The following is a 26062-nucleotide window of genomic DNA, read 5'->3' on the forward strand; positions in this document are numbered from 1 at the left end:
ACAAGGATTGGGGATACCAGGAAGAATGTTAATAAAAAGTGGTAACGATTTCACTTTATTGTAGGAAAGGTGCTATCATCTAATATATAAATCGAACATGTTAAATTTAAACAATATTTTAATTACTGACTTACGAAGCAACTCACCATTCCAATTTTAGCGACATCTCTTTATTAAGCAATCATTGGCGCAAAAGCTAGATGGCGCTCAAAATTGACGATGTATGACAGTTGTCATAAAATACACGAAGTATACACGTCACATAGTTCCGTCAAGTCTTCGCTGCATTTTCATCGCATTTTTGGAAAGTTGATTTTCATTTTGATTGCGGTGTGGAAGAAATCGGTTTTTTAAGAGATTTTAGCTGAGATTTTATATTTAATAACTCAAGTAAGTTAAAACAATATGATCACCATCAGAATTTAATAAAATAAACAAATAATGTTTATTAATATTGGTATAATTTGTAATCAGCCGCAAAGCTTCCACGTCAACAAGAAGTGAAATCAGCTCATAGACTTGTAGCATGAAGTATAATTTGTATTTATTGATCTATTTCAGAATGTTCAAATCATTGTTTTCTGTTGTAATCTTACTGGCATTGTCAAATATCTGCCTTTCTGATGATGAGACCAGCGCTCGTTTACTAATTTCCAAACAAATTCTTAACAAGTATTTAGTGGAAAAGAGTGATCTACTTGTGCGATACACAATTTATAATGTTGGAAATGGTGCCGCTACCAATGTGAAATTGGTCGACAATGGTTTCCCCTCAGAAGCCTTCGATGTAGTTGGAGGTCAACCAACTGCAACCATTGAACGTATCGCTCCACAAGCCAACTATACCCATGTATTAGTGGTGCGTCCAAAAGCATATGGATATTTCAATTTCACAGCCGCTGAAATTTCGTACAAACCTGTCGAGGAAGCCGAAGAGGTAACGAATGCTAATATGCTTTCCAATTGGATACTAATATTTATATTATATTTCTTAGTTGCAATTGGCTGTAAGCTCCGAGCCTGGTCAAGGTGGAATTATAAATCTGGCTGAATTCAACAAACGCTTCTCATCACACTTCTTTGATTGGGTTGCTTTCGCTATAATGACTTTGCCTTCCCTAGCAATTCCATTGGCACTGTGGCACTCGTCAAAGAGCAAGTATGAACGCTACGGCAAAAACAAAAAACACTAAATGTAAATTATAATAGACTTTTAAGCAATATCGCTAAAACATCAAATTGATCAATATGAGTCCCAAACGATTCAATAATTAATATCGCCCAATATATTAACGAAAGTGCGTAATGTGAGCGTTGCAAGTTTTATTCTTTTGTCTTGTGCGAAAGGATTTTCCTTGAAATATTTTGTCGAAAACGCTTACTGACGCCAAGTTCAAACACAAACTCAATGTTAAAATCGTTTTAGATTTATTTGAAAACCATAAAAGTCGAAGAGTTCTGGACGAAATAGCTTAATACGACATATGTCCAAACACGTTTTCTAATAAAAAATATATAAAAACTGTATAGGCATAAGTCAATTTATTTAAACAAGATAGAAATAGATAGCTGCTAGGCGTTTACAAATACTTTCTAAAGGTTTTTATATATTAGATGTTTGCGCCAGACGCGTTCTTTTCAGCCAACCGCCACTCTGTATAAATATTTCTAGCAAAATAAATATTTTAGATATCTACAACAAAAATAAGTGTAAGATTCCTATTTACAATGGCTAAATTAGTACCTTATTAAACAAATTGTAGCAGTATTTATGGTTTAAAGGGCATACATGAATTCCAATACACATATATTCCACACGACATACGGCCACACAGTGCGCATACCTATATTTTTGTTAAACATAGCTTGATGTAAATTTATATTTATGATTCGTGTATGCAATTTATTATTTCGAAGGGATCCTATTCCAAAACTTCACTTGATTCCGAAATTTTTATCCGCGCCGTTGTAGTGCCGTCGCAACGGCGTTTTTTAGCAGCCGAAGGTCCCGCCAGAGTATCATCGTCATCATCAAGTTCAATATCCTCTTCATTTTGATTTATTATAGCACCAGTAGTGCCTGTAGTCGAAGTTGTCGAATCTCCAGCGCCCGGGTTTATCTTATTAATATTGGCTGATATTTCTCGATTTTTTGCATCCAAATCCTCCAAGCGTTTTTTTAATTCCGTTATTTGCGTACTCATTGTAGAAATTGTATTCATGGTCTGTTGTAAACGACGTGATTGCTGTACCTGTATTTGTTGCATCCGATTCATCTGAAATTTTAATAACTTTGTTACTGAACGATGACTATATTTAAAAACGTTTACTTACTCTTTGAACACCATTTTTGTATTCCAATTCAAGTTTTTTGTATTTGGCCATAGTTGCTTTTGCCTCTGGACATCCACTGCGTTTCTGTTTAACGTTATTATCTGAATTTGCATTTGATGTTTTACAGCAACAGCACCCACCCACTGCACTGTAAATGGAATCCCAATCCGTTGAATCTGAACTATCTGAATTCGGTGATTTCACATTTATAAACGCAGCCATTCTATTCAGTATAGCCTCATTGCAGTTATTGCAGGGCATTTTTAAAGGTGATGTTCGAGGAGAAGCTGTCAACAGTTTTGAAGTACTACTCGCCTGCGTCCACATATTGGAATTACTTTGTGTGACACTAAAGCTTATACTACCCAATTCGGAACTTGCAGCCGTTATACGTTTATGATCAATTGCTCTAGATCTGTTGCTGCTGGCGTCAACATAGGGCTTTAAAATATTTGCTATTTTTTCATCAAAGTGCTCTATTGCCATAGATGATATGTCGCGTAACTCTTGGAGCACTTCATGTGGTCGGAGTGTTTTGCGAGTTTTTGATACCAATATAAGGATTCGAAAGATTTCATCAAGCACCCGACCGGGTATGAAGCAACACAGATTTAGATCTATGTACTTGCTATATGTCATTGAGAGCATCGAAATACGAGTCTCTATCGATGTAAGAATATCCGCATGTCTCGCTAAGCTGTGATTGCTACATAGAATAAGTATGAAAATGTTACTTTTTCCTTTTTTTATGCCAGATGAACCTACCGTCTCTCTGATTCTCTACGCGGCAGCATTGATTTGATACGTTTGAAAATGGTGGAGTGTTGTCGCACAGCACGACTAAAACCACCATTCAAAACTTGTTGACAAATTTGATTTACTCTTCTGCAAACCTGGTATCCCATAAGAAAAATATTATTCCGTTAGTAACACGCTAAGAACTTACACTATGTAATTGTTTCTACAAAGAAACGGAAAACTTACTAATCGGTTTTTGGATACCTCTTCATAGGTAAGGAATTCAAATATTTCCATTAACATGCAATCCGGCAGTTCCAAAAAATTCATTGTGATTTATTGTGCTAATTTGTTCGTTTAACTATTGTTAAAATTATATTTTTACACAATTAAAATTGGTTCTGCACGTCTAGAATGTTGTGTGCGAAAAAAACCCAAAGAAGCGGAATTACAAGATGAGGTAGAGAATAAAGATGAAATAAAAACAAACACAGAAAATAATCAGCAGTAAAATAAAATTAATCACTAGAGGGCGCAACGCCATTTCAAAATATATTTTTATATTTCTGTAAACGTGTTTCATTTTAAAGAAAGTAATAATTTTAAAGGTTTTGAAATACATGTTTAACTTTTATGAAAGTATATTAGAAGTAGTGATTTCATTTTAATCATTAAATTTGTGTTTTGTGAGTTGGATTGTTGGCATCCCTCTTTTCCGTATTCAACTCTGGCAGCATTCTTTCAAAAAAGTGACACATTAGCAAAAATTGACATTTCGACTTCCACCTACATCCACATTTAATATTTGTGAAATTTAGTTATTTATGCGAGTGTTAATAAAATCGTGTAAAAATGGTTTTCGTAAAAAATTGGGAAGATTTTGAAATCGCTGCCGAGTCCATGTACATGGCGAATCCAAAGAACTGCCGATACACAATGAAATACGTCCACTCGAAGGGCCACATACTCCTGAAAATGACTGACAACGTAAAGGTACTCCGATGTCCATAACTATTAAAATTATTGTTGTTATTAACTTTATACTTTACTTGCAGTGTATTCAATATAAAGCAGAAAATATGCCGGATTTGAAGAAAATTGAGAAGCTGTCAGCGAATCTAATGGGACACATGGCATCTAAGGAGTAACATAGTTAATAGCCAAGTAAACAATTTTTTTTTTATTGGGGGAAAAGTGGGCACAGAGTAGATTAAGTTTAAATAACATTGTATTAATGTTAGCTTTGTAACCACTTAAAGAGTGGAGTTGTAGACGTATAATAACGTCATAATCGAAACGTCGCTTTCGAAAACATTTCCATGAAATGCTTTTAAGTTATTATAAACCTGTGGAATTAAAGATGAACAATAAAAATTATTCTAATTGTTTTGTAAGCCTAAAGTGAATATCTATCGTATAACGAAAATTGCAAGAAGAAATGAGAAAAACTGTGAGAGGAAATTTTAAAGAAAATATATGATTATTTTAAATGACGTCTACTAATTTTTTTATAATTTTAGTCATTATTTTAGAAATGTCAGTAATATATTTGTATACCATACTTTACATAACTTACCCTATATTTTTTACATTAACTGTGCATCACTGGTTGCCTGCTGTCAAATGAAAAGAAATAATGCAAGAATGTCAGACTCATAAGACAATTAGAAAAATTTTCACGCTAGCTATTTGTATCAGACAAATTTTGTGCATCATAAAAATCCAATTAGTTTTATAAAAACGGAATCAAACGAAATAAATCATACAAATTTTTAAAGAATATTAATGAAAGCATAAAAATGTGATAAGTGAGGTTCATCATAATAGAGAAAAGTGAAAAAAATCTAGTCAAATAATGAAATGACAATCGGGAAAAAAGAAGGGAAGGCGAAATATTGCGCTGTCTAATTTCATTCATAATTGGAAAAATAAAATTTGCAAACTTCAAACTATTAACAATTCATGTTAAGCAAAAAATGAAAAGTAGAAAGTGATAACTAAAATAAAAATACTTTTCCTCCATAAAAATAAATATATATATGTGTTTGGTATTGGTATTAGTACTTGTGAGGAGTTGTGAAGTGTGGAAAATCGACGTTGTGGGTGGTGGGTCCAAGGCGAGCTGTTGGAAAGGGCGTCGTCGTAGTGGTTAGAGATTACATTGTGGACAAGTCAGACACCACTTTCCCACTCCCACACATTCTTTCATTTCCGCCTTATAATATACCAGTGGCATGTCGTATTGTGTCTCAATAGTGTAAATCGCTTGAAAAAAAGTATGCAGAAAGTAAAAGTTGGATTAAGAAATCACAATTAAACTGTGCCGCGTAAATTTTCCTTAGCATAAATAATAAATTAGAAGTCACAATGGACGACGACACAATGCTCAACAATCACGGTCCTCAGCCTGGTGCTGAGACAGTTTATGGCACCGAGGATAACAATATGGTCATGTCAGAAAAGGTGTGTAAACAATTTAAAATTAAATTTAAATACGGATCAAACAAATCAGTATTTCTATCAATAAGGCTGTATATTATATATGACGTATGTGGCTATTGTTATATTATATACCTAATGTTAAATTGTGAAAAGATAGAAATAGAAAATCTGCATTTATTTCATAAATGCCACGTTGCAATTTATTATGAAAACTTTTTCAGTGAATATACGTACATACAAGTAAATATAGTACACACATTTATTTATACAACGTTATTTCGATCTAGTTTTGAATGCCATTACATATAACTTTTAAATCAAAAGTGTCTTAATAATGATTTCATTCAAAAGACCTTGGTTCTACTTGTATTTTAGATTAAATTAATAGTAAATGCTTGTTCATAGTCTGAAAAGTCTACTATACTATCAAAATGTATTTATTATCAAAGTTAAACATCTATTAACTAAATTTTTAACTAAAGTTATGAGCCCTATACCATGCACTTCCACATTTTTATAAACCTACTTTATGTAGGCATGTATGAATTTGTAACGTGTCAATGTACATAAATTGGTCATTGACATTGTGTTATTTAGTTTAGTTACTTCTGTCTTTTGGCAAGTCACATTAGAATCAATAAACCTCACTTCGTACACTATGAAAATAGTGTGTCACACGTCTCATACATATTTATATAAAGTATTTTAAATATTTATACATACATAAATAAAAGGAATTATATCAGTTTATATTTATTAGGTTTAACATTTTTTCAACTTTTTTTATTTCCTTCCAACATTTGTAGCCAAATCGGTAAGGCTTACATATGTGGAGAGTTACCGTTAATAAGACATGATTAAGCATTTTATTGATTTCGTATTACATCAACCGCTGACATATGTATGTACATATGTATATTGATTTTGTTTGTAACCCACTGGGTTCAGTCCGTGTTTACACTAGTACATATGTACATGTTTGCATGCTTTGCTTTGATATCGCTATGCTATTTAGCGTGCTGTTTTTATTCTTTTTAACCCCAAGTGGTCGTCATTGATTTTTTAGAGCGTTTTCAATAAATAAATATATGTAAATGTATTTATGCAATTTTGATTAGACACATAGGATAAAATACAATCATAAATAATATGAATATTTTGTTTTTTTATTTTTTGTTATTTGTTTTTTTGCTATTAGTTTTACATAACATTTGCTCTATCCAACAAAATAGAGAGATAGAGGATTGTTTTTGTTTTAAAATTGTATCCTTCGAACTTTCAATAAAAAACAACCAGCATGTTATCATGTTGACAAAAAGTCAGAAAAGTGTCATGTCTACATAATATAAAGTTCGACAAATTAGGTTGTCAATATCGTATTTGTGTGCTTTAAAATTCATGTTCTTTTGTACTAATTCGCTAACAATGTTTATAATGAGCTAAGTTGACGTTTGACAAACGTTATGGGGTTAAGTATTACTACACAGTTTATGCACTTCCATATATATAGTAAATGTGTAGTATTTATGCACATGGACAAACAAAATTTTGAGTGCAATTATTTTCTGAATACTATGTATAATAGATAGCCTTAAACACCCTTACAGGAAGCAAAACAGACAAGATATATTTGGTAATAGCATTATAATTGCTAAAAAATCGTTTACTTTTTGTTGCAATATTTTTAATGATATTCCAAGCTTGTTAGCGGAGCGTTGGAGAAAATGAACAGGAATAATTACGTTTAAAGTCTATTCAGTCGTCAAGTCACTGAAACTTCTAATTATCAATATTTACAATAAATGAAATCATAAACTAAGATTAAGTAATATTAAATACAATAAAGTGTTTGCAATGAAATTTGTTAGCTTTTTCTTTAATTCTTCTATGAGAAATACGTTGAGAATTACAGACTTAGTGAGTATAATAATTGATACTTTTTTCCACATTGTATAATAATACACATTTGCGTTGGACATTCGATACTAATGTAAAAAGGCAAAGGTCACATTATATTTACAATTACGTAGAAGTTAATTTAATTCTTCGGTCAAAAATAAAATGTACAATACAGTCTCTTCAAAAACCAACATAATGTATAATACAACTCTTAAAAATATTGACAAACTTTAAATTTTTTCAAAATACATAAATATTTACATACATATATAATCACTCTTAGATATATAGTATTGCCAAACTTTTATTTTTTTCCAAAATACCTACCCAGAAGAATGGGTTAAAATTTTGAATAATCTGTTTTTTTATTTTGGTTATTGATTTCTACTATTTTTTCTTTCTTCCAACCACTGTACATGTATGTATGTATAAGTTTAACGAAAAATTTCATTAAAGTCAAAATTTAATTTTTGCATTATTATTTTCTTTTCTTTTTCAGAATGAACAGGTTGTGAGCATCGTGAGTTTATTACTTTTAGTATTGATTTATTGTTTCTTATTTCTCTTTATTAAACGTTGAAATTAATTATTGTTTAGTTTATAATTCTGCATTTAGGTATTAGTTTTAATTAATGTATTATCATGGTTTTTCATTTGTGTGTTTCCAATCTTTATGTTATGTTTGTTAGTTTTATGTAAGTAAGTATGTACATTTAAATGTGTAAATAGGTATCTTAATTATATTTATATGCCTCACCATCGCTTAACCTTTTAACATTAACATATGTACATATGTACATGCATGCATAAATATTGAGAAATATATTTAGTATAAAATGAGGTTAGACTCATAAGCATAAGTATAGGATGCATATTAGCAGTTAATAATGTCAAAAAATTTTAGGAACTACAAAGTTGGAGGCCGTACCCGCCTATTCAATCTCCTTTCATTCGGAAAGTAGCAGCATGTTCTGCTATAAGAGTTAACCAAATAGGTGGTTGAAACCGAAAGTGTTACGTAACATGCGATAAAAATGTGCCTGCCCTATACCAATATATGCCACAGCTGCAAGCTACATGCTAATTGGAAAATCGTTTCTTACGTCTCTGTGAATGCCCAGTTCTATCATCATATCATCATATCAGGAACCAAACCTTGAATGTCTGTCTGCAGCAAGCATAACGGCTATAAGCAGTTTCAATGAGAATGGTTGAAACGCAGCAATAAAACAAGCTAGAAAGATCATAAAGGCTTTAAGATAGTTTTTGAGTCTGTGAAGGTTGGGTTCAGATTGGAGAAAAATTACGACTCGACATTAATCTTACGACAAAGCCCTTCACCAAAGGCATCGGAATTTTAAGCAGGATGCTATTTAGGCTGTAGTTTACTTCAAAAGAGTTTTTGTTGTGGCAGCGGCAGAAAATATTCCTGAAGTATTTTGAAGGAATGTTGCCACGTTGACAGCCCCTGGTCGGATAAAAATCCGAATACGTTCTGGTTATGAATATGCGACTGTTGTGGGAGCTATTGTCTCGTTTACGCTGCTAACATCAAATATTTGATGCTGTCCACAGTAACTCCCAACCTTTTAAGAAATTCGGCAAGAAAATTTTTTTATTGTAGCGGCAGAAAATATTCCTCATACATACATTTTTGAGGAATTCTACCGGTTTGCCTGTATATTTCCGGATATAAATTCGGGTCCATTCCGGTTGCGTCAAGATATGATATAAAGCAGCCTTTTTTTCTGCCAATTCAAAATCTACAACAACAACCTACGTACGCAAACATTTGTAGACGTGGTTTTCAATTAATTTTTGACGCCATGGTTTTGAATTCCCAAATATGTCTATGCAATATGAAAAGTAAGCTAATCTGTGTTAGCAAGCCGCCCTTGCGATTACGCTGTGCAAGGTCGATTGCGGAATGACTGTAGGTTTTTGTTTGTCTTTTTGTACTGCTTTAATGTATAAGAGTGCTCGAGCTGCTTAAGATAAATACAAGTTAGGAAACTAACCAATGACTTCATGTACCATATGTATGTGTGTATATGACTTCATGTACCATATGTTTGGGTAGTTGTGTATGTATGCATTTTTTAAACTTTATCATTTCGCCTTTACATCATCGTATTTATATTTTATACATATTTTTTTATTTGCATGTGCATTTTAATGTGTGTTTGTATGTGCTTTCATAAAATACTGTGATACGCTTCATGAATCATTCATTACTCGATGAGTAAACCTACCAGACTTCCATTCATTAATTCTTATCGCTGATAAAAATGAAACGGAAGAAAAGCAAGGCGTCACCGACAACGTAATCGGAAGAAATTGGATACCAATCCTCAAATGGCAATATTATTTGTCACTGCAACGCGTTGCTTTTGATTTTGAATTATAAATGCACATATTGTATACATATGTATATAAGTACGGACATACATATACATATATATGTATGTATATGAAAACATGTTAAAATGAGGTTTGTTTTAGATTTTTCTTCGATTATAAATGCGTACGAGTATAGCGAGTAATAAAATAATTAGAAGACTTGTTTCTTCAAAATAAATCGGGACCATTGATAGCGCGTGGCAGTCAGTAAAGTGATGAAGTCATAGCTCAGTTACGCTGTTTCAGGTTCTTTCTGCAGAAATTAAGAAAAAAATGAACTTATAAGCAAGCGAAAATAATATGGGTACATGTACATACATACAAACATATGTATGAGTATATACATAGGTGCTCAATCATTTAATTGTTTCGAGTATTTTTTACTGATAATACTTGGAGTCATGCTGCCTAGTTAAGCTCCTTGATAAGGTAGAGACCGTAATTAGCTACTAGAACTAGGTGCTGGTGGCACAGCCGTAGAGGTTAATGACACTGTTGTAGAGGGACAACTCTGCCGAGTTGACAGTCCTTGGCCAGCTTAAAGTCCGGGAACCGACAGTCGTAGACGCGTTAATGACGCTGTTGTGCGTTGACAGCACAAGACCACATAACTCCCTATGGCTCTTAAGGCTGGTGCAGATCTTAAAATGGCTCCATCCATTGCACGTGTTACACTTAAGCGAAGTGGAATTTAGATGGAGCAGAAGGAACTCCTTCAGGCCCAAGTTGAACTCAATGCCAGCACGGATCAGGAGGGTATAGAGCAGTATGGCTGCTAGGAGTTGCAAAATTGATATTTTACTTATTGATCCAAACAGTACTAAATACTCGATATACTTTACAGCCTTTGGCCGGATAAAATTCGGGTCAATTCAGGTAATGTAGAACCGGTTGTTAGATTTTATAATAGTTCTAGGTTTGGCCGTTATTGTTATATAAATTTTCTCGAGTTCAAGATGTTTGCGTTTAAATTTCTCGTTCTTTTCAAACCCTCATATACGTAAGTACATATATATATAAAATGTGGGGTCTTACCGATGTTATGCGCCGAGCTATATTGTCAAAAGTGTGCTCAAAAATGTACAAAAGGTCCAAATAAAATTACTCAATCCAAATTTAAGAAATTAATTTAAAAAATGTTTTTTTTACCTTGAAAACCTAATCCCCTCTCCCTTAATAATTCGCATTACTAGCACAAAGTGTCAGGGACCATTCCGGTAACGTAGGACCGGCTGTCATTAAATTTGTTTTCTATGTGCTTACATCGTCAAAACACTTTTTTTCTAGATCCATCAAATTTTTTTAATATTAATAATATTTTTTATTGAAATATGGACATACGCATATACAGATATATATATAAACAGGGTTGCTAACTAAAATCTTTCATTAGAATTTAAAGTTTTTTAGGAATTTCAAGTTTGAAATATACTTTTTTGAGATTATATATAAGCTCATATGAAAAAGTGCGTTTCGTATTTCTCATATTTGCTTTGTTTGATGTTCTTTCCATTTTTTCAAACTTATTCTGTCCTTACAAACGTTAACCACCGTTTTTCTTCTCTAGGTGCAACAATTAGCTGGTAGTATATATCAAGAATTCGAACGCATGATTAATCGCTATGACGAAGACGTGGTGAAAAATCTTATGCCACTACTGGTGAATGTCTTAGAATGCCTGGATGCATCATATCGCATAAATCAGGAGCAGGATGTTGAATTGGAGCTGTTGCGTGAGGACAACGAACAGCTGGTCACACAATATGAACGCGAAAAGAGTGCACGCAAACAATCCGAACAGAAGGCGAGTATTATATAAATTATAATAATAAATAAATGGCTATAAAGCAGAATTTAAATAATTGAAAACATAATTTGCAAAATTTTGCAGCTGCTGGAATCGGAGGATGTGGCTGAACAAGAGAACAAAGAGCTGGCAAGCCGCTTGGAGTCACTAGAAAGCATTGTGCGCATGCTCGAATTGAAGCATAAAAACAGTTTAGAACATGCGAGCCGTTTGGAAGAGCGCGAAACCGAACTGAAAAAGGTTAGTGTGCTTACAATTTCCGTTTACGATCTTGCGATTTAATGAAATTTATAAATTTTAGGAGTATAATAAACTGCATGAACGTTATACGGAGCTTTTCAAAAATCATGTTGACTACATGGAACGCACCAAAATGCTCATGGGCTCTACGCACTCACAAATGAGTTCGGCTTCGGAGCGCTTAGAAATGAATCGAGCCAGGTTAAATCCAATTGCTCGGTAATACCTAAATTTTATTTGCTTTGCAATTGATGGTGTTTTCGAAATTTTTTTTGTTCACAAAATTTCTTTCAATTTATATGCTACTCATTCAATATCAATATAGTTTTTAATAGTCAACTTGTCATCATGCCTCTTATAGATCATCCGGTCCAGTATCGTATGGATTCGCGTCGCTCGAGAACTCAGCCATGCTAGACACAGAGACAATCTGTAGTGTGGGCAGCAATTCGGATGATTCGGGGCCACCATCATTGCAAAATGAATTGGACAGTTTGCAGACGGTGGAGCGTGCGGCTGAGACGGACACATTACAACAGCAGAATCAGGCTACATCACCGCAAAGTGAAACGAGTCCCGTTGTGCCAAATGCACCAGCCAATGGTGAGTGAATATTTTTGGATTTGCACTAGCTATCTTATGTATTGGTAATAACTGTATTAAAATTGTACTAATTTAATTTTTATTTATCTCTTTAATCTTTTCCTTTTACTCTATTGTTGTGCATTCGTGTTAACCTCAAATAATTTGAAAAATGATTAACCCTTTCCATTTCCTTTACAAACCAAACCAAAATTTTAAATTTGTAATTTATTATTTTTTGAATAATATTTGAATATGCGCGCGCAGTTGGGCGTTCAACAACCAAAAAGGAGCAACGCTCTGCTAATACCCTATACCAAGAGTTGTCCTTTCAAGATAACGAAGAGAGTGAAGAGCATGAAGTTGTTACAGGTATGTGGGCTAACTTCTTAACATGTATTTACCTCATCTGCTTCACTGTGCCGCGTTGCTGGACACGAGAAAATTTTTATTTAACAAATTGGCTCTTCAAAACCACATCACTATTGTAATTTTATACATTATTGTTCACATATTTAATATTTTCTAAAATGCCTGCATCAATACTAAAACACATCTAATTTAATTCATATAATTAATTATAATTAAAACTATGTGTACATATTTACATATCCCTTTATATATACTTTGGAGTGTCTATTATTTCTCAAGTTATTTTTTTTTTTGCAAACGCCCTTTGAAGTTTCAGTTTTTGCTCTAAAACGACATCCAACGTAAACAAGCTCTTTACATATGTTCAAATTAAACTGTGCCTAAATCATTTTGTTTTGTCCATATATTTTATAGGGTTTGCAGTTTTTGACTCCAAAACAAATTAACCTACAACTTTGAAAAGACACATTTATACAAAATTAACATAAAATGTCCTATACTCATATAGTACACCATGTCGTATGAGCAACAAAGAGAGTATAAATCAATTGTATGAATGCTTAGTACATTTATGACCATTTTCTCCATGCCTGGTTAGCATTAAAGAAGGGGTCTTAGTTAAGTCAACCAGAACTTGACTGACTGGCTGGCTGCTAACCAGATATTGAGAAATCGACCTTTAATTTTTTATAGAAAAATCAAAAATTTATTTTTTGTAGAGCAAAAACCTTTCTATTAGAATATCACCTTTACTAAATTGTAGATTTACCAGCTTAATGTACATTATAATACCGGATAATCTCATGCTACATGGGAAAATAAATTTAATTTAAGCACGCTTTAAACTGAAAATAAAGAGCTTCTTTACGTCGGACCCTTGTTTTTAGTGCAAAAACTGAAACTTCAGAAACTGTTTACAAATAAATTGACTTGTGAAATAAACAATCTAATATACAAATATATAGTATACATATATTATATACTTATTGCTACCATATTTACAATATTTATAAATGCTCACATTTGTTCTTTCTTATTATGCGTCTCTGTGCTGCTTGAAATTGCAACAATTTGAAATGTCCCTGAAATGCTTGTCTCACGCGCTCCAACACAAAATACGCACATACATATATATTGCATTTTTAATAATATGCTAAATATAATATACAACAACAACAATATTACTATGCTTTGTGGAAATGTCTTGCAATTTACTACTGTTTGTATGCGCTGATGGCTATGTCCTCTTCCTCTCTCGCACATTTGCTCGCTCTCGTCTGTCTTACCACCCGAACGCAGGAAGCTGGGTGCATCCTGGAGAATATGCTTCTTCGGGTAGGTATCAAGATTCATATATCTATGGATTTATATATGTCACATGTAAATACATTAAACACCAACTAATAACTGTAATCGCCTAAGTTGAAAGTCATCTAAAAAAACTGAATTGGCAACTCATCTAGCCCAGTTGGTGGGTGATAACTTAATTACATATGTACAATATTAAAAAATCCAACAACAATGTATAACCGAATTCATCATCTCTTTTGTCCTGTTCCTTTCTCAATACTGAATACTCGAAATTTGGTTATCTAAAAAACAAAACATAAATTACAATCGAACGAACGAATATACAATACACGCATGTAAATACGAAAACATATGAAAAAACATTTCACACGGCATTTTTGGATGGTATTCAAAACGTTTGATTAATTATCATGTTTCGTGCACTCGCTGCTGGATAACTCGAAATGCGTTGTATGAAAAACAAAAACGAACTCTGGTTAATGAAAATCTATTTGCGATTGTTCTCCTTCATAAAGCTAACGACAACTATTTCGGTAAGTTACGGCATATAGCCATTTTCGTATGTACACAGTAAAAGAAGTAGAATACTAGCTCGATGTTATTTCTATTATTGGTAAATTTTCAGTTTTTATTCTTAGCAAATCTAGTTTATGTTAGCAATGTTGGTTTTGGTGGGGTTTGCTTTTGTATTTAAAAATTTATATTCTATTGTACTATTTAAAATATTATTTTTTTTAGAAAATTGTCATTCATTATATATTTTTAATCATTTTAAAATCATTCACGGAGTCACAAACGATCATGCATCTTTTGCTGATTGTTAAACAAAACTTAGTAAATAAGTACCTCTTATGAACAAAAATTAATGCCTAAAATATACGAAATGATATTTATGTTTAAACAATTATTGAAAATGATAAGCAAATGATTAGGCCAAGTTTAAAACCTTTCCCACGACAATCGGGTCTAAGTAACTGGAACGGACCCGGATTTTTTATCCGGTCAATGACTACCAACTCGGCCCCATTCCGCGCAATTACTTCAAGAATATTTTCTGCCGCTACAAAAACAACAACAACCCAGTTTAAAATAAATAAAAACCTTTTCCATAAATATGTTTTGATGGTCCGATCTGAACAATTTCCTCGGAGATTGTGGTGTTCCCTTAGATAATAATTCATATCTCATTTCGTGACGATACCTTGACAAATAAAAAAGTTTTCCATACAAAGACTTGATTTTGATCGATCTGAACAATTTTGAAATTTCATGAAGATATCTTACCAAGTAAAAATGTTTGTATGGCAGGAAGAAATAGAACAGTTCATAAAAATACTTCTTAATAGTTGAAAAGTGTTAATTAAATTTTTTTTCTTGAAAAATAAAAAAAAAAAACCCAGATATATTACAACCGTAATAAGAACAAATTCCAAAAATAATTCCCCGGTGTTAAAATCGAGTTTCAGTGTTCTTGTCGCAGAACCGGCAATTTGCACAAGAAGCTAGGATGATGTCATATAAGGACGGTGGACTACTATTTGAACCTACTGCGGTTATAACCCACCGCCTTGAAGGGGTCAGATCATAGTATGTTAATGGATGTCACGGAGCGGGCGAGCTCATCAGTCAGTTCATTCCCAGCTATACCTTTGTGACCTCCTTATCTAAAAACTCTTTCTAAATAGCGCGAATCAGTCGAAACGGCTTCTTTCTTGAGCTTCTGATTTCTTACTAAAAAATGCTATTAATATAGCTTCTACAAAAACAATAATAATATTAAATAAATAAATAAAAATAATTTTGAAAGTTAAATAAAAATTGCATGTACATAAAAACATAGGTAAAAAATATTTGTTATTGTTTTGTTTTTTTCTTTAAAAAAATTTAACTTCTTAAAATGGAAAAGATTTTCATGTTATGTTTTAACCATTTTGCTTTATTAGTTGTTTCCTTTAAACTATTATTTCCTTATTTAACTTAATAAATTTAATAAATTTTTGTTGTAAAAATTAATTTGTTTTTTTTTTTTTGCATTTTTAATGCTTAGTTTTTATTTTCGCGCTCTTTCATATCACCTCACATTTACTTAATTCATAATTACATATATTATATTTGTACTTAACACGCTTTTCCTCAAAACTTGTTGCAGGCATGGGCAAAGAAGTGGAAAACCTCATCATGGAGAATAATGAACTCTTGGCAACGAAGTAAGTGCCACAACACACATATATTTGTATTTATATTATAAATAATTTTTGTCCGCCTGCAGGAATGCTTTGAACATTGTTAAGGACGACTTGATTGCCAAAGTCGATGAGCTGACTGGCGAGATTGAGATACTGCGCGAAGAATTGAATGCAATGCAGCAATCGCGCAACAAATTGCGTCAGAAGGTTAGCGAGCTGGAGGAGGAGCTGAAAAAGACAAAAGAACAAGTTAAGCAACAAAGTAAGCGTTTGTTTAGAAGTACTTCTTTTTGTTCTTGGCAAATAAGCGCTAACGTTGTTGTTGTTTGCAGATGACACTGAACAGGATGAGAACGATGTACCATTGGCTCAACGTAAACGCTTTACGCGCGTGGAAATGGCGATGGTGTTGATGGAGCGCAATCAATACAAAGAACGTCTGATGGAGCTGCAGGAGGCTGTGCGTTTAACAGAGATTTTACGCGCCTCACGCACCGTCGACAATTTGGACAAAAAGTCCAAGCAGAGCATATGGAAATATTTTAGTAGTTTATTTACGTAAGTACCTACTTGCATGGGCATATGTGTGTATATATGAAAATAAAATGTTTTCCTTTTTTCATATGCATGTAGCCCCTCCAATCGCCCGCAGGAGCGCGTCGCTGACGGGCAAGGAGGGGGGCCTATGTTTCGCTACTCCAGCCCAGTTCACAGCCATGGATCCCCCAGTCGAAATAGCGACAATCGCCTTGCCATAACCGGTGCACGCGACAATGCAAATCCACCACCACATCCCGCCAGTGCGGGTCTAGCAAATGCATTGATCACAAAAGACTACTCCGAGGAGGGTACATCAGAACGCGCAAGCGCACGACGGCGCGAACAATATCGACAATTACGTGCACATGTACAGAAGGAGGATGGCCGTTTGCAAGCCTACGGCTGGAGTTTGCCCATAAACAAGACAAATCAAGAGCAACCGAATCGTCACTCTGGCGGTGTGCCGGTACCAGTCTATTGCAATCCTTTAGCCGAAGCGTCGCCGCATATGAAAGTGTTCTGTGCCGCTGGCGTGAATCTTAACGGGGGTTTTACCAAAGATGGGCGTTCAGTTATACCGTCGACGTCATCATATGACCCACGTTCTACAGCTAAAATCGCAGAAATTACCAGTCCTACAGCAGAGCACTCAGCCGAGGCGCTCGATCGGCAAATAAATCGTGCGAGTTTGGCCAATTTGGAGCCAGAAACCCAATTATCATCATATGTGTGGATTTGCACGAGCACACATGCGGCGAGCACAGTAACAGTGGTAGATGCTAATCAGTCGGCAGTTGTGCTAGACGCGTTTCCCATATGCGCATCACATATGCTTTGTATTGCCTCTGTGCAAGGTGAGTGCATTATACATCAAAATTTTTGAAAAAGTTTTTAGAAAATATATATTTTTATAGGCGCAGTGGAGAAGGATTACGCGCTGCTCGAGAACTCTGAAGTGGTTAAGGCTGGTGAAATGTTGGAGCGTCCCGGCGAAGGCGCCGAATCATTTGGCAAGGTTGAGTTTGTGCGTGTACGTCCGAAAGCCGATAAGAACAGTAACACCAATAAAAGCGCCCGCGCAGATGAACAGGCAGAGGAGGTGATAGCTATTGAAACGGCTGCGGTTGAGGAGAATGCAAAGGAAGCTGTTGAAAAAACAGCAGACGACACGAAAAACGCGGCCAACGAGCCATTGGGCAATATACAAGAGATTAAGGTGCGACAGGCGCTACCAGGTGCACCACAACGCTTGCAGGACGACGGCAGTGTGACCAGCGCCAAAGCGAACATCAACAATAACAACTTGCAGCCGTCCTTCTCGAAGCCCATCAACCCAATATTGGGTACGAAAAATCGTCAGGATCCGCCAATGACTTCGATTGGGCCGACCATGTGGATGGGCGATCAGGAAGGTTGGCTGTATGTGCATAGTGCTGTAGGTCGCTGGCATGAATGCTTGCATAAGGTTCTCCTGCCCGATGCCGTCCTAGCGATAGTGCATGTGGAGTCGCGCGTTGTTGTGGCCCTAGCTAATGCTCAATTGGCAGTGTTTCGCCGCCAAACAGACGGCCAATGGGATCTGAATAGTTATCACCTGGTAACGCTGGGTGATCGTAATCATTCGATACGTTGTCTCTGTGTGGCTGGCGAACGCATTTGGGCCGCTCACCGCAACAAGATCTATATTGTCGATCCGATCTCACTGAGCATCGTCCACTCGCTGGAGGCGCATCCACGTAAGGAGAGCCAAGTGCGACAAATGGCTGCTACCGGCTCGGGTGTATGGGTTTCCATACGGTGAGTTGTAATTATACATATATATTTTTTTATATGTGTATATACATTTTTAATATGGTATGTACTTGCAGCTTGGACTCGACACTTCGTTTATACAGTTCGAACACTTTCGAACACAAACAGGATGTGGATATCGAGCCGTACGTTTCGAAAATGCTTGGAACTGGCAAGTTGGGTTTCTCATTTGTGCGCATTACCGCATTGATGGTATCATGCAATCGCTTGTGGATCGGTACCAGTAACGGTGTCATAATTTCGGTGCCATTATCGGAGGGTCAAGGCAAATCAAGTAACATTTTATTATAAAAATGATATGGAGCAGTGCTAAAACGATTGTTTTAACTCTCTTGCAGCTGATCCCAATAGTCAAATACCGTTATGTTGCATGGCCAATGCTCAGCTCTCGTTCCACGGTCATCGTGATGCGGTTAAGTTCTTTGTATCCGTGCCGATGCAGCTACAAAATGGCGGACAACTGCAATTCACCAACAAACGGCCGGATATGCTAGTCATGTGTGGCGGCGAAGGCTACATCGATTTTCGCATAAGTAAGTCATCGCTTTACGTTGACGTATGCCCAATATAGACTGCCAATACTATATACGATATTTTAGTTTCTAAGCGTGTGTAGAGCGTGTAGTGTGTTTACCAAAAAAGCAGCTAAAATCGCTTCTGCTAGTTGTAGTGTGTGCGCTCTTTCATATTCAGGACTACTCTTATTACACACTTGGAAGGCATCTCTGATTTTCAACTATTTTCCGAATCGATCGTTTCCTCCCTCATATATCTAGTTTTATGATTTATATTTATTTATTTAAATTTAAAATATATAATTAGATACATATGTATTTGCGTGAATGCTCTCTTAATTTTTAACTCACAACACTGAATTCAACCTATATTGTTGTCTGCAGGGCAAGAAAAATCCATAACCGATCCTGGTGATAATGAGGCGCATTTGATAGTTTGGAAAGTTGATACGTAAGCCTTTCTTTAAAAAATTTTTATTTCGAATTTGTTTTTGTTGATTTCAAAACAAAAAGAATATTTCGATGTTTTATGTTGTATTTGAAATTTACCTAAAACAAAACTAATCATTTAAAAGTCTAACTAAAATTTACCGCTTAATAATAAAAAAAAAATAACAAAATTGCTTTTCCAACGCATCTAATTCATTGTTGAAACTTTTTGATATGAAATCATCTACTCCATTTTATATGTTATTTTTTTCTTTATATCTTTTTTGTTTTTTCAAAATTCTTATAGTACATATAATTTGTAGTGATTGAGAGATGTGGATATTGCTACGTACAAATGTGTTGACACAACACAACGCGTTCCCATTGCAGCCGTATACGCACGCGTTAAAGCTAGTAGTTCAAGCTACCAAGCATGCTGTTGCTGCATACGTTGTGATCAGTGAAAAAAATCGTGCCTTAAACTACTATATATTAACTTTAATTCACATGCACAGCGCAGCAAATTCGTTGATGCAACGGCAGTTACCTGATTCAATACCAAAATAAGGTTTTCACATACTTATTTTAAATGCGATTAGTTCTTTTCTTTTTTATGTTTTACCTCTATTTGTTTGTTAAAAAAAAACTGTATCCAATTACTACTCTGTCCCCGTTCCTTCTTTATTACTTATCATGCTATGTTTTGTTTAGTTTTGCTATATATGGCTTAAGTGCTAATACAAATTGTTGGTACACAAGTGGTGAAAAGTATAACACGCCCAATGTATTGAAGTTTACACCGAGTTCTTCATACACAATTGTTTCTCTATTACAATGACTAAATATTTTGTTGTAGTAGTTTTGTGGAAACACAATTTTTTTTTTGCACTTTTATTTTGTTTTGCTTGTGTTTACATAGTAGCTTTGAAGTATATAATTTAATATATACATATATTTTTAATAATTCTTTACTAACTATTCACATATTTGATATTTATTTAATTTTTCCACTGACTCTTACATATTGATACCCAAGGCTATGGTTAATTTAATATTTCCGCCGTATAACATTATTTATTTGTTGTTGTTACAATAGCAGAAAAGTTACTTAAATAATTTTGACTGTTTTGGACCAGATGAAAATTTGTGTAAATTCTGATTACGTAGACACGACGGTCGTTTTTGTCAGCTCCCACTTATATGTACATAGTGCTAATGTTTTTCTTAAATTTTAAAATTTTGCCCAAGACAAGCATTTAATTTATCAAAAGGCATATGAAGTGTAGATGGTACATTGAAAATGCCATCAAAAAGTTATCCATTGCAGACAATCAGAGGTGTGGCTTATAGTAACTTGACGCTAAATTATCTTTAGATTCTGAATAGTTTGTCACACTCAGAAATAAATGATCAGCATGACGAGCTGAGTGGATTTAGCCATGTCCGACTGTGTGATTGTCTGTATATACGCGAACTACTTCTTCAGTTTTTGAGATAACGTTCTGAAATTCTGTACACATCCTTTTCTCTCCAAGAAGCTGCGCAATTGTCGCAACTGAACGATACAAATAAAGTTCTTGTTTGGAAAACTTTCTTTAATTTGTGAAGGGTATTTTACTTCGGTGCAACTAAAGTTAACTTTTTTCTTCTTCATATGTAATTTTTATGTGACGACTCGTATTATCCATATCGCTGAAATAACGAACATTGACTAAAACCATTGAAATATGTATCTATAAATTATAAAACGTATAGACAGTCCTGAAAACCCGAAATATTTTATAACAGTCAGAAATGCAATCCGAGGTTTCATTTTGGATGAACTTAGGATGTCTAATTATTAAAAAAAAATGCGAAATCCACCGTATAAATAGAGATTAAAGTTTTTAGATCTTTGAAAGAAAGAAAAAATGTTAAAGCAGTATTCTTAGTTAGTCTATCGGTTGAGTTATTAAATTAATTTTACTATTATTATTAATATTATTTATCGAATATTTGAAGGCATACCTTTAAAGATTTATTTATTTTGATTTCCTACTATTGGGTTACAAGTCAAAGCTTTTGTTTTTTTTGTAGTTGTAATATTAACACACTTCACATAGTTTGTTCTCAATCATTCGTCTGCACTTTGTTTCTTTCTGAACAACTAACGCTTTACTGCTTTAAGTAGTTTGGGGTGAGCACATGCGTTTACATACTTTTAAGTCAATTTCTAATGTGTAATCGCAAGAAACATTTATTATATACCTGCATTACCCATTACATACAACTATGTGGCTGTCAGGTGTACCCGTTACAAAAGGCTTTCAGCACACCTGCTTTTTAAGTATTTTGCAAGCGAAGCTTAAACATTTTTTACTAAACAAATTATAACTATCTCAACTATATCATAAATAATGTATGTAAGTTTGGCATACTCATTTACACTTTGCAATTTACAGATGACAATGATATGGAAAACAGTATTCAACTGGAGGCGAATCAAACGATTGAGAATCGCGGCGACAAGAGTTATTTAATTGTGTGGCATGTTAGTCAACGCTAGTTTTTAAGTCCGTACACGTTTAGGAAAAGTGGCTAGTGGTTATATTCTTAACTCGATTATTGACTAGTTGCATTGCAAGCGATTGGAGGCAAACAAAAAAAAATAGTACATATAATATATGATTAATTTCTTATTTAATCAGAGTATGCAAATGATAATCCCAGCAAAAAGTTTAAAAAAATATATATTGTATGTATTGAAAGTATAGCAAAGATTAAATAATTGATATGAGATTGTATAGTAAATATTTTGTTTGGACTTAGCTTTGCATTGGTAAACATTTCGGCTTGCATATTTACTATGAATTCGTAAAGAGTGTGCCTATTTACGGGCGAATTTTAGGAGCTAGATACTTGAATGTCTTACCGTTAACTTTTTTAAATTTCTGCTTTCAATTTATACACAAAAAATTGTATGTGTTGGTGTAGCTTAGGCATTACGTACAGTGATAAAACTCAAATCGGTCGAGTAAACCATATATATAAACAAAAAACTAACCAAAAAGACGTTTAAACGTTTTACTTACTTACATGTAATTAGTTTATAGGCACATTAAGACCTCAATCAAGTATGACATAATTAAATATATATACGTATGCTTATTGACAGTAGATTTCTATGTTTTAATCAAATAAAATTTACAACTTATACCGAGGTATGTTCTTTTTTTGTTATTTTTTTTCTGCTATCCCTACAAAGTATATAAGAGAAAATAACAATAATAAAATAAAAAACAATTAATAAATGACATAATTTTGACAAATATAAGAGTTCTTGAATTTGAAATTATTTGTGGAAGCAAATTATTCAAATTATATACTTGGAAATACCATATTTAGCGAGTAAAAATATTTGTCTGTGGGGCCTTTTACATAGTAGCGCTAATAGATTTATTATTTTATTAATTTTTTATGCTTTTATGATGACGACTTTGTAAAAATATTAATTTTATTTGTCAATAGCATTTTCTATGTTTTAATAATTTCGTTAACTTCCTTTGGAGTTGTGTTATTTCTATTTTACGTATACTTTTTATGCATGTATGTGCTTAGTTTTATTTGTTAAACTCGTTCGTAAGCGTCTATATAATTAACGAAATTGTATCTATTTTAAATTGATTACATTTCAATAAAACCAAAATTTCAAAATGATTTCGTTTGTCAACTCTTTATTTGGAGGTTAAGTATATTCCACGCCAAACAACACCAAAAATTCACACAAATCGAAATAAATATTTTACGGTGTTTGTCATAATTATAATTAAAACCATGCAAAGGCGCATAATAAAAAATAACTATGATTGTAAAAAATAAGTAAAAATGTATTTGAATATAGTCAATATAAATAAACAACTATATTTGTGCTTTTAAATGTGAACCGTTTGCGTTAAATAAAAAACAAAAAATTATGCTTATTGCACAACAGCTTGTATTAAACAAAGTATAGGCGTATGTGTGTATTAACATATTGAAAATTATATACATACATAGCTTTGTGTTGCAAATTGATGTTCCGAATATTAAAAAAAAAAAAATATTAAATTAAATCTATTTCAGCTAAGGGTAAGCAAAATTTGTACATAATAATATTTATACAGTTGAACCATTATATCACAAATATAGCTATTATTACATACATACACACATCCAATATTTATTGACATTATATATATAAATAAATGACTTGAACATATTTCAATCGAGTGGGCGTATTTTTAAACTAAATGACTTAAAATTCGGTATTTTCTCAATCCATTGTAAAAAGTAGTTTTGTTTAGCCAGGGTCCAAGCCGTTTGATACTCTCTTGCTAATTTTTTGTATTCACAGTATTTGTAATTTTCAAGGTTTTCGAGATCGATTAGATATTTTTGTCTCAGTTTCGGCTCCACTCTTAATATATCCACATATTCAAGCAATAGGTTGTATTTACTAATTTTTACTGCAGCTTGTAGTGTGCCAAACATTTTTCTTGTAACACCTTGTTTACGACCATTTACTGAGACTTCATAAGGTCTACAAAGGATACAAAATTATTATTATTGGTATAATATCAATTAAAAAAAAAACAACAAAACACTTAATTTCACTACACAAATTAAAACTTCATAAATTAAAATGTTTCAAGAACTTGATTTTGAACTGACAGTTTTTATGGCACATACATATATGCTAAACTGTTTCGATCTGAACAATTTATTCGGAGATTTTAACCTTGCCTTGGACAATAATACATTTCGAATTTTGTGAAAATACATACATATATTCTATAATAAAAAAAATACAAGAACTTGATTTTGATAGTTCGGTTTGTATGGTAATTATAGTGGTCCGATCTGAACAATTTGTTCGGAAATTAAACCAATGTTTTAGATAATAATTTATCCAAAATGTCGTGGAGATATATCGGCAGATATACAAGTTTTCCATACAAGGACTTGCTTTTGATCGAACACTGTGTATGACAGTGTTATTATGGACTGATCTGAACAATTAGTTCGAAAATTATACTTAAACAATAATTAATGCCAAATTTCGTAAAAATATCTTGTTAAATAAAAAAGTTTTCATACAAGAACTTAATTTTGATAGTTCATGGTATGGTGATCCGGTATCGCTGATTCCGACAAATGAGAAGCTTCTTGGGGAAAAAGAACGAGTGTATGACAGACGGACATAGATCTACTGTGCTTCTTTCTGGGTGTTACAAACTTCTTAGCTACGCCCTGTTCAGGGTATAACTAACTTACTTTAAATCTAGAGGAATGTCGCACCATGATATACAAGTTGCAGCTGGATTTTTTCGGTTGTCGTTTTCAACATATTCAAACTTAACGGTTTCACTGAACCTTATTGTTGGCTTGTGAACATTAAATCTGGTAGATTTAAATTCATTGTCAATAAAGCGCTCATATATTGCACGTCTGATTGCTGGCTCATTTTTTGCACCGCCAACAAAATTCAGTGTTTCAAAATAAATAGGTTGCGCTAGTAATGTGTCTAACAAAGCTCCTTGCACACCAAACACATTCCAACGCGCCAGCTTATCGCTACATGACATAGATTGAGTGCGGTCCCCACGGCCAGGTTTCGTTCTTACGGCGCCGATTTTTTGTTGCATTGCATCCTGTTCATCTGTTAAACCAATTAATTTCGCACCTGTGTAGACAGTATCCTTTTTACATGCCTGTAAGATAGCACCCACATTATCATCGCCGTTGGGTGCATAACCTTCTTTTTCATCATTTCCATTATTCATTTTTCGTTTTTTCTGTTTTGGTTCAGTAGGCGCATCATTAATATTACGCTCTTCTTTTGTACTTTTTTCTTCAATAGCTTCGTTTCGAATACAAGCGTCACCGCAAGGTGTCTGTGTACTAACGAAATGAAAACTTAGTTCTGCTCGTAATCGAAAGCAAACGTTTTCATTATCCCACTGGAAAACACTATCATCCCTGTGTTCTTTTACACGCTTCAAAAGATAGTAAATATAGCGAAGAAGTGCACGTCTAGCCAGTACTTCAGCATGCGAGTCATTTAGGATGAAACCCTGATAACAACGTTTTGTATGGCCTACACACTTGGTGCCACATCCTATAGCTACGACTTTAGATATACCTTTTGCAGTATCGTGCATTAGTATGGCAGAAAGGATTGTCCACTCGTTCGTGGCGGGTTTTCCAGTTTTTGGTAATCGCCTAAATTCCTTGAACACCAAATCTGCAAGTTCTTCCGCCGAAGGTAAAACCATATTGTTCGATATATATAACAATATTTTTTATGTTTAAAGTTACTTAGGCAAAAGAGTGGAATAATATTCTAACTATTGTTAATAAACACCACCACCGGTTTACCCACAGTTATTTACATACCAAACAGCTACTCGTCACTCAAAATCAGCTGTTACACATTT

The 26062-nt window shown here is 33.8% G+C and overlaps 5 protein-coding genes across 18 annotated transcripts; 3 read left to right on the top strand and 2 right to left on the bottom strand.

The window, feature by feature from the left end:
* Positions 1-252: 252 nt before the first annotated feature.
* On the top strand, positions 253-1527 carry LOC126761116 (translocon-associated protein subunit beta). Its single transcript, XM_050477063.1, has 3 exons — positions 253-390; positions 562-937; positions 996-1527. Exons 2-3 carry the CDS (start codon positions 563-565, stop codon positions 1191-1193), a joined length of 573 nt encoding a protein of 190 aa, XP_050333020.1. The 5' UTR covers positions 253-390; position 562; the 3' UTR covers positions 1194-1527.
* Positions 1521-3527, bottom strand: LOC126761108 (uncharacterized). 2 transcript variants are annotated; one of them, XR_007667313.1, is made up of 5 exons: positions 3319-3527; positions 3100-3227; positions 2335-3040; positions 1745-2276; positions 1521-1693 (listed from the first exon to the last, which is right to left on the bottom strand). XR_007667313.1 is itself a non-coding variant. In XM_050477053.1 (4 exons), exons 1-4 carry the CDS (start codon positions 3400-3402, stop codon positions 1923-1925), a joined length of 1272 nt encoding a protein of 423 aa, XP_050333010.1. In that variant the 5' UTR covers positions 3403-3527; the 3' UTR covers positions 1521-1922. The 2 variants fall into 2 exon arrangements, 1 of the variants encoding a protein (XP_050333010.1); XM_050477053.1 differs by having other exon boundaries at positions 1521-2276.
* Positions 3528-3829: 302 nt separating this feature from the next.
* On the top strand, positions 3830-4473 carry LOC126761119 (signal recognition particle 9 kDa protein). Its single transcript, XM_050477067.1, has 2 exons — positions 3830-4065; positions 4128-4473. Exons 1-2 carry the CDS (start codon positions 3925-3927, stop codon positions 4218-4220), a joined length of 234 nt encoding a protein of 77 aa, XP_050333024.1. The 5' UTR covers positions 3830-3924; the 3' UTR covers positions 4221-4473.
* A 102-nt stretch (positions 4474-4575) lies between these two features.
* Positions 4576-23850, top strand: LOC126761100 (JNK-interacting protein 3). 13 transcript variants are annotated; one of them, XM_050477037.1, is made up of 19 exons: positions 4576-5535; positions 7913-7933; positions 11381-11617; positions 11705-11860; positions 11922-12079; positions 12222-12463; positions 12710-12814; positions 14114-14149; positions 14641-14658; positions 16275-16332; positions 16395-16573; positions 16644-16869; positions 16945-17705; positions 17766-18648; positions 18720-18937; positions 19002-19196; positions 19563-19629; positions 19915-20175; positions 22049-22148. In XM_050477037.1, the coding sequence occupies exons 1-18, from the start codon at positions 5440-5442 to the stop codon at positions 19928-19930; spliced, it is 3672 nt and encodes a 1223-aa protein (XP_050332994.1). In that variant the 5' UTR covers positions 4576-5439; the 3' UTR covers positions 19931-20175; positions 22049-22148. The 13 variants fall into 13 exon arrangements, with proteins under 13 accessions (XP_050332994.1, XP_050332995.1, XP_050332996.1 ...); XM_050477038.1 differs by having other exon boundaries at positions 19931-20175; XM_050477039.1 differs by lacking the exon at positions 19915-20175.
* On the bottom strand, positions 23293-26016 carry LOC126761107 (tRNA-specific adenosine deaminase 1). The gene is made up of 2 exons (XM_050477052.1): positions 24900-26016; positions 23293-24165 (listed from the first exon to the last, which is right to left on the bottom strand). Exons 1-2 carry the CDS (start codon positions 25898-25900, stop codon positions 23847-23849), a joined length of 1320 nt encoding a protein of 439 aa, XP_050333009.1. The 5' UTR covers positions 25901-26016; the 3' UTR covers positions 23293-23846.
* Positions 26017-26062: the final 46 nt, after the last annotated feature.

The sequence above is a fragment of the Bactrocera neohumeralis genome, chromosome 6 (assembly GCF_024586455.1).
Source record: "Bactrocera neohumeralis isolate Rockhampton chromosome 6, APGP_CSIRO_Bneo_wtdbg2-racon-allhic-juicebox.fasta_v2, whole genome shotgun sequence".
NCBI lineage: Eukaryota > Metazoa > Arthropoda > Insecta > Diptera > Tephritidae > Bactrocera > Bactrocera neohumeralis.

Bases quoted from the DNA above. Each gene is read 5' to 3' on its own strand.
- LOC126761116 (XM_050477063.1), top strand. From the start codon at position 563: ATGTTCAAATCATTGTTTTCTGTTGTAATCTTACTGGCATTGTCAAAT. The intron at 938-995 runs GTAACGAATGCT...TATATTTCTTAG, and splicing joins CTGTCGAGGAAGCCGAAGAG to TTGCAATTGGCTGTAAGCTC.
- LOC126761108 (XM_050477053.1), bottom strand. From the start codon at position 3,402: ATGAATTTTTTGGAACTGCCGGATTGCATGTTAATGGAAATATTTGAA. The intron at 3,228-3,318 runs GTAAGTTTTCCG...ATGGGATACCAG, and splicing joins AGGTATCCAAAAACCGATTA to GTTTGCAGAAGAGTAAATCA. The intron at 2,277-2,334 runs GTAAGTAAACGT...TTAAAATTTCAG, and splicing joins ACAAAAATGGTGTTCAAAGA to ATGAATCGGATGCAACAAAT.
- LOC126761119 (XM_050477067.1), top strand. From the start codon at position 3,925: ATGGTTTTCGTAAAAAATTGGGAAGATTTTGAAATCGCTGCCGAGTCC. The intron at 4,066-4,127 runs GTACTCCGATGT...CTTTACTTGCAG, and splicing joins AAATGACTGACAACGTAAAG to TGTATTCAATATAAAGCAGA.
- LOC126761100 (XM_050477031.1), top strand. From the start codon at position 5,440: ATGGACGACGACACAATGCTCAACAATCACGGTCCTCAGCCTGGTGCT. The intron at 12,815-14,113 runs GTATGTGGGCTA...ACCCGAACGCAG, and splicing joins AGAGCATGAAGTTGTTACAG to GAAGCTGGGTGCATCCTGGA. The intron at 18,649-18,719 runs GTGAGTTGTAAT...ATGTACTTGCAG, and splicing joins GGTGTATGGGTTTCCATACG to CTTGGACTCGACACTTCGTT.
- LOC126761107 (XM_050477052.1), bottom strand. From the start codon at position 25,900: ATGGTTTTACCTTCGGCGGAAGAACTTGCAGATTTGGTGTTCAAGGAA. The intron at 24,166-24,899 runs GTAAGTTAGTTA...TATCCTTTGTAG, and splicing joins GACATTCCTCTAGATTTAAA to ACCTTATGAAGTCTCAGTAA.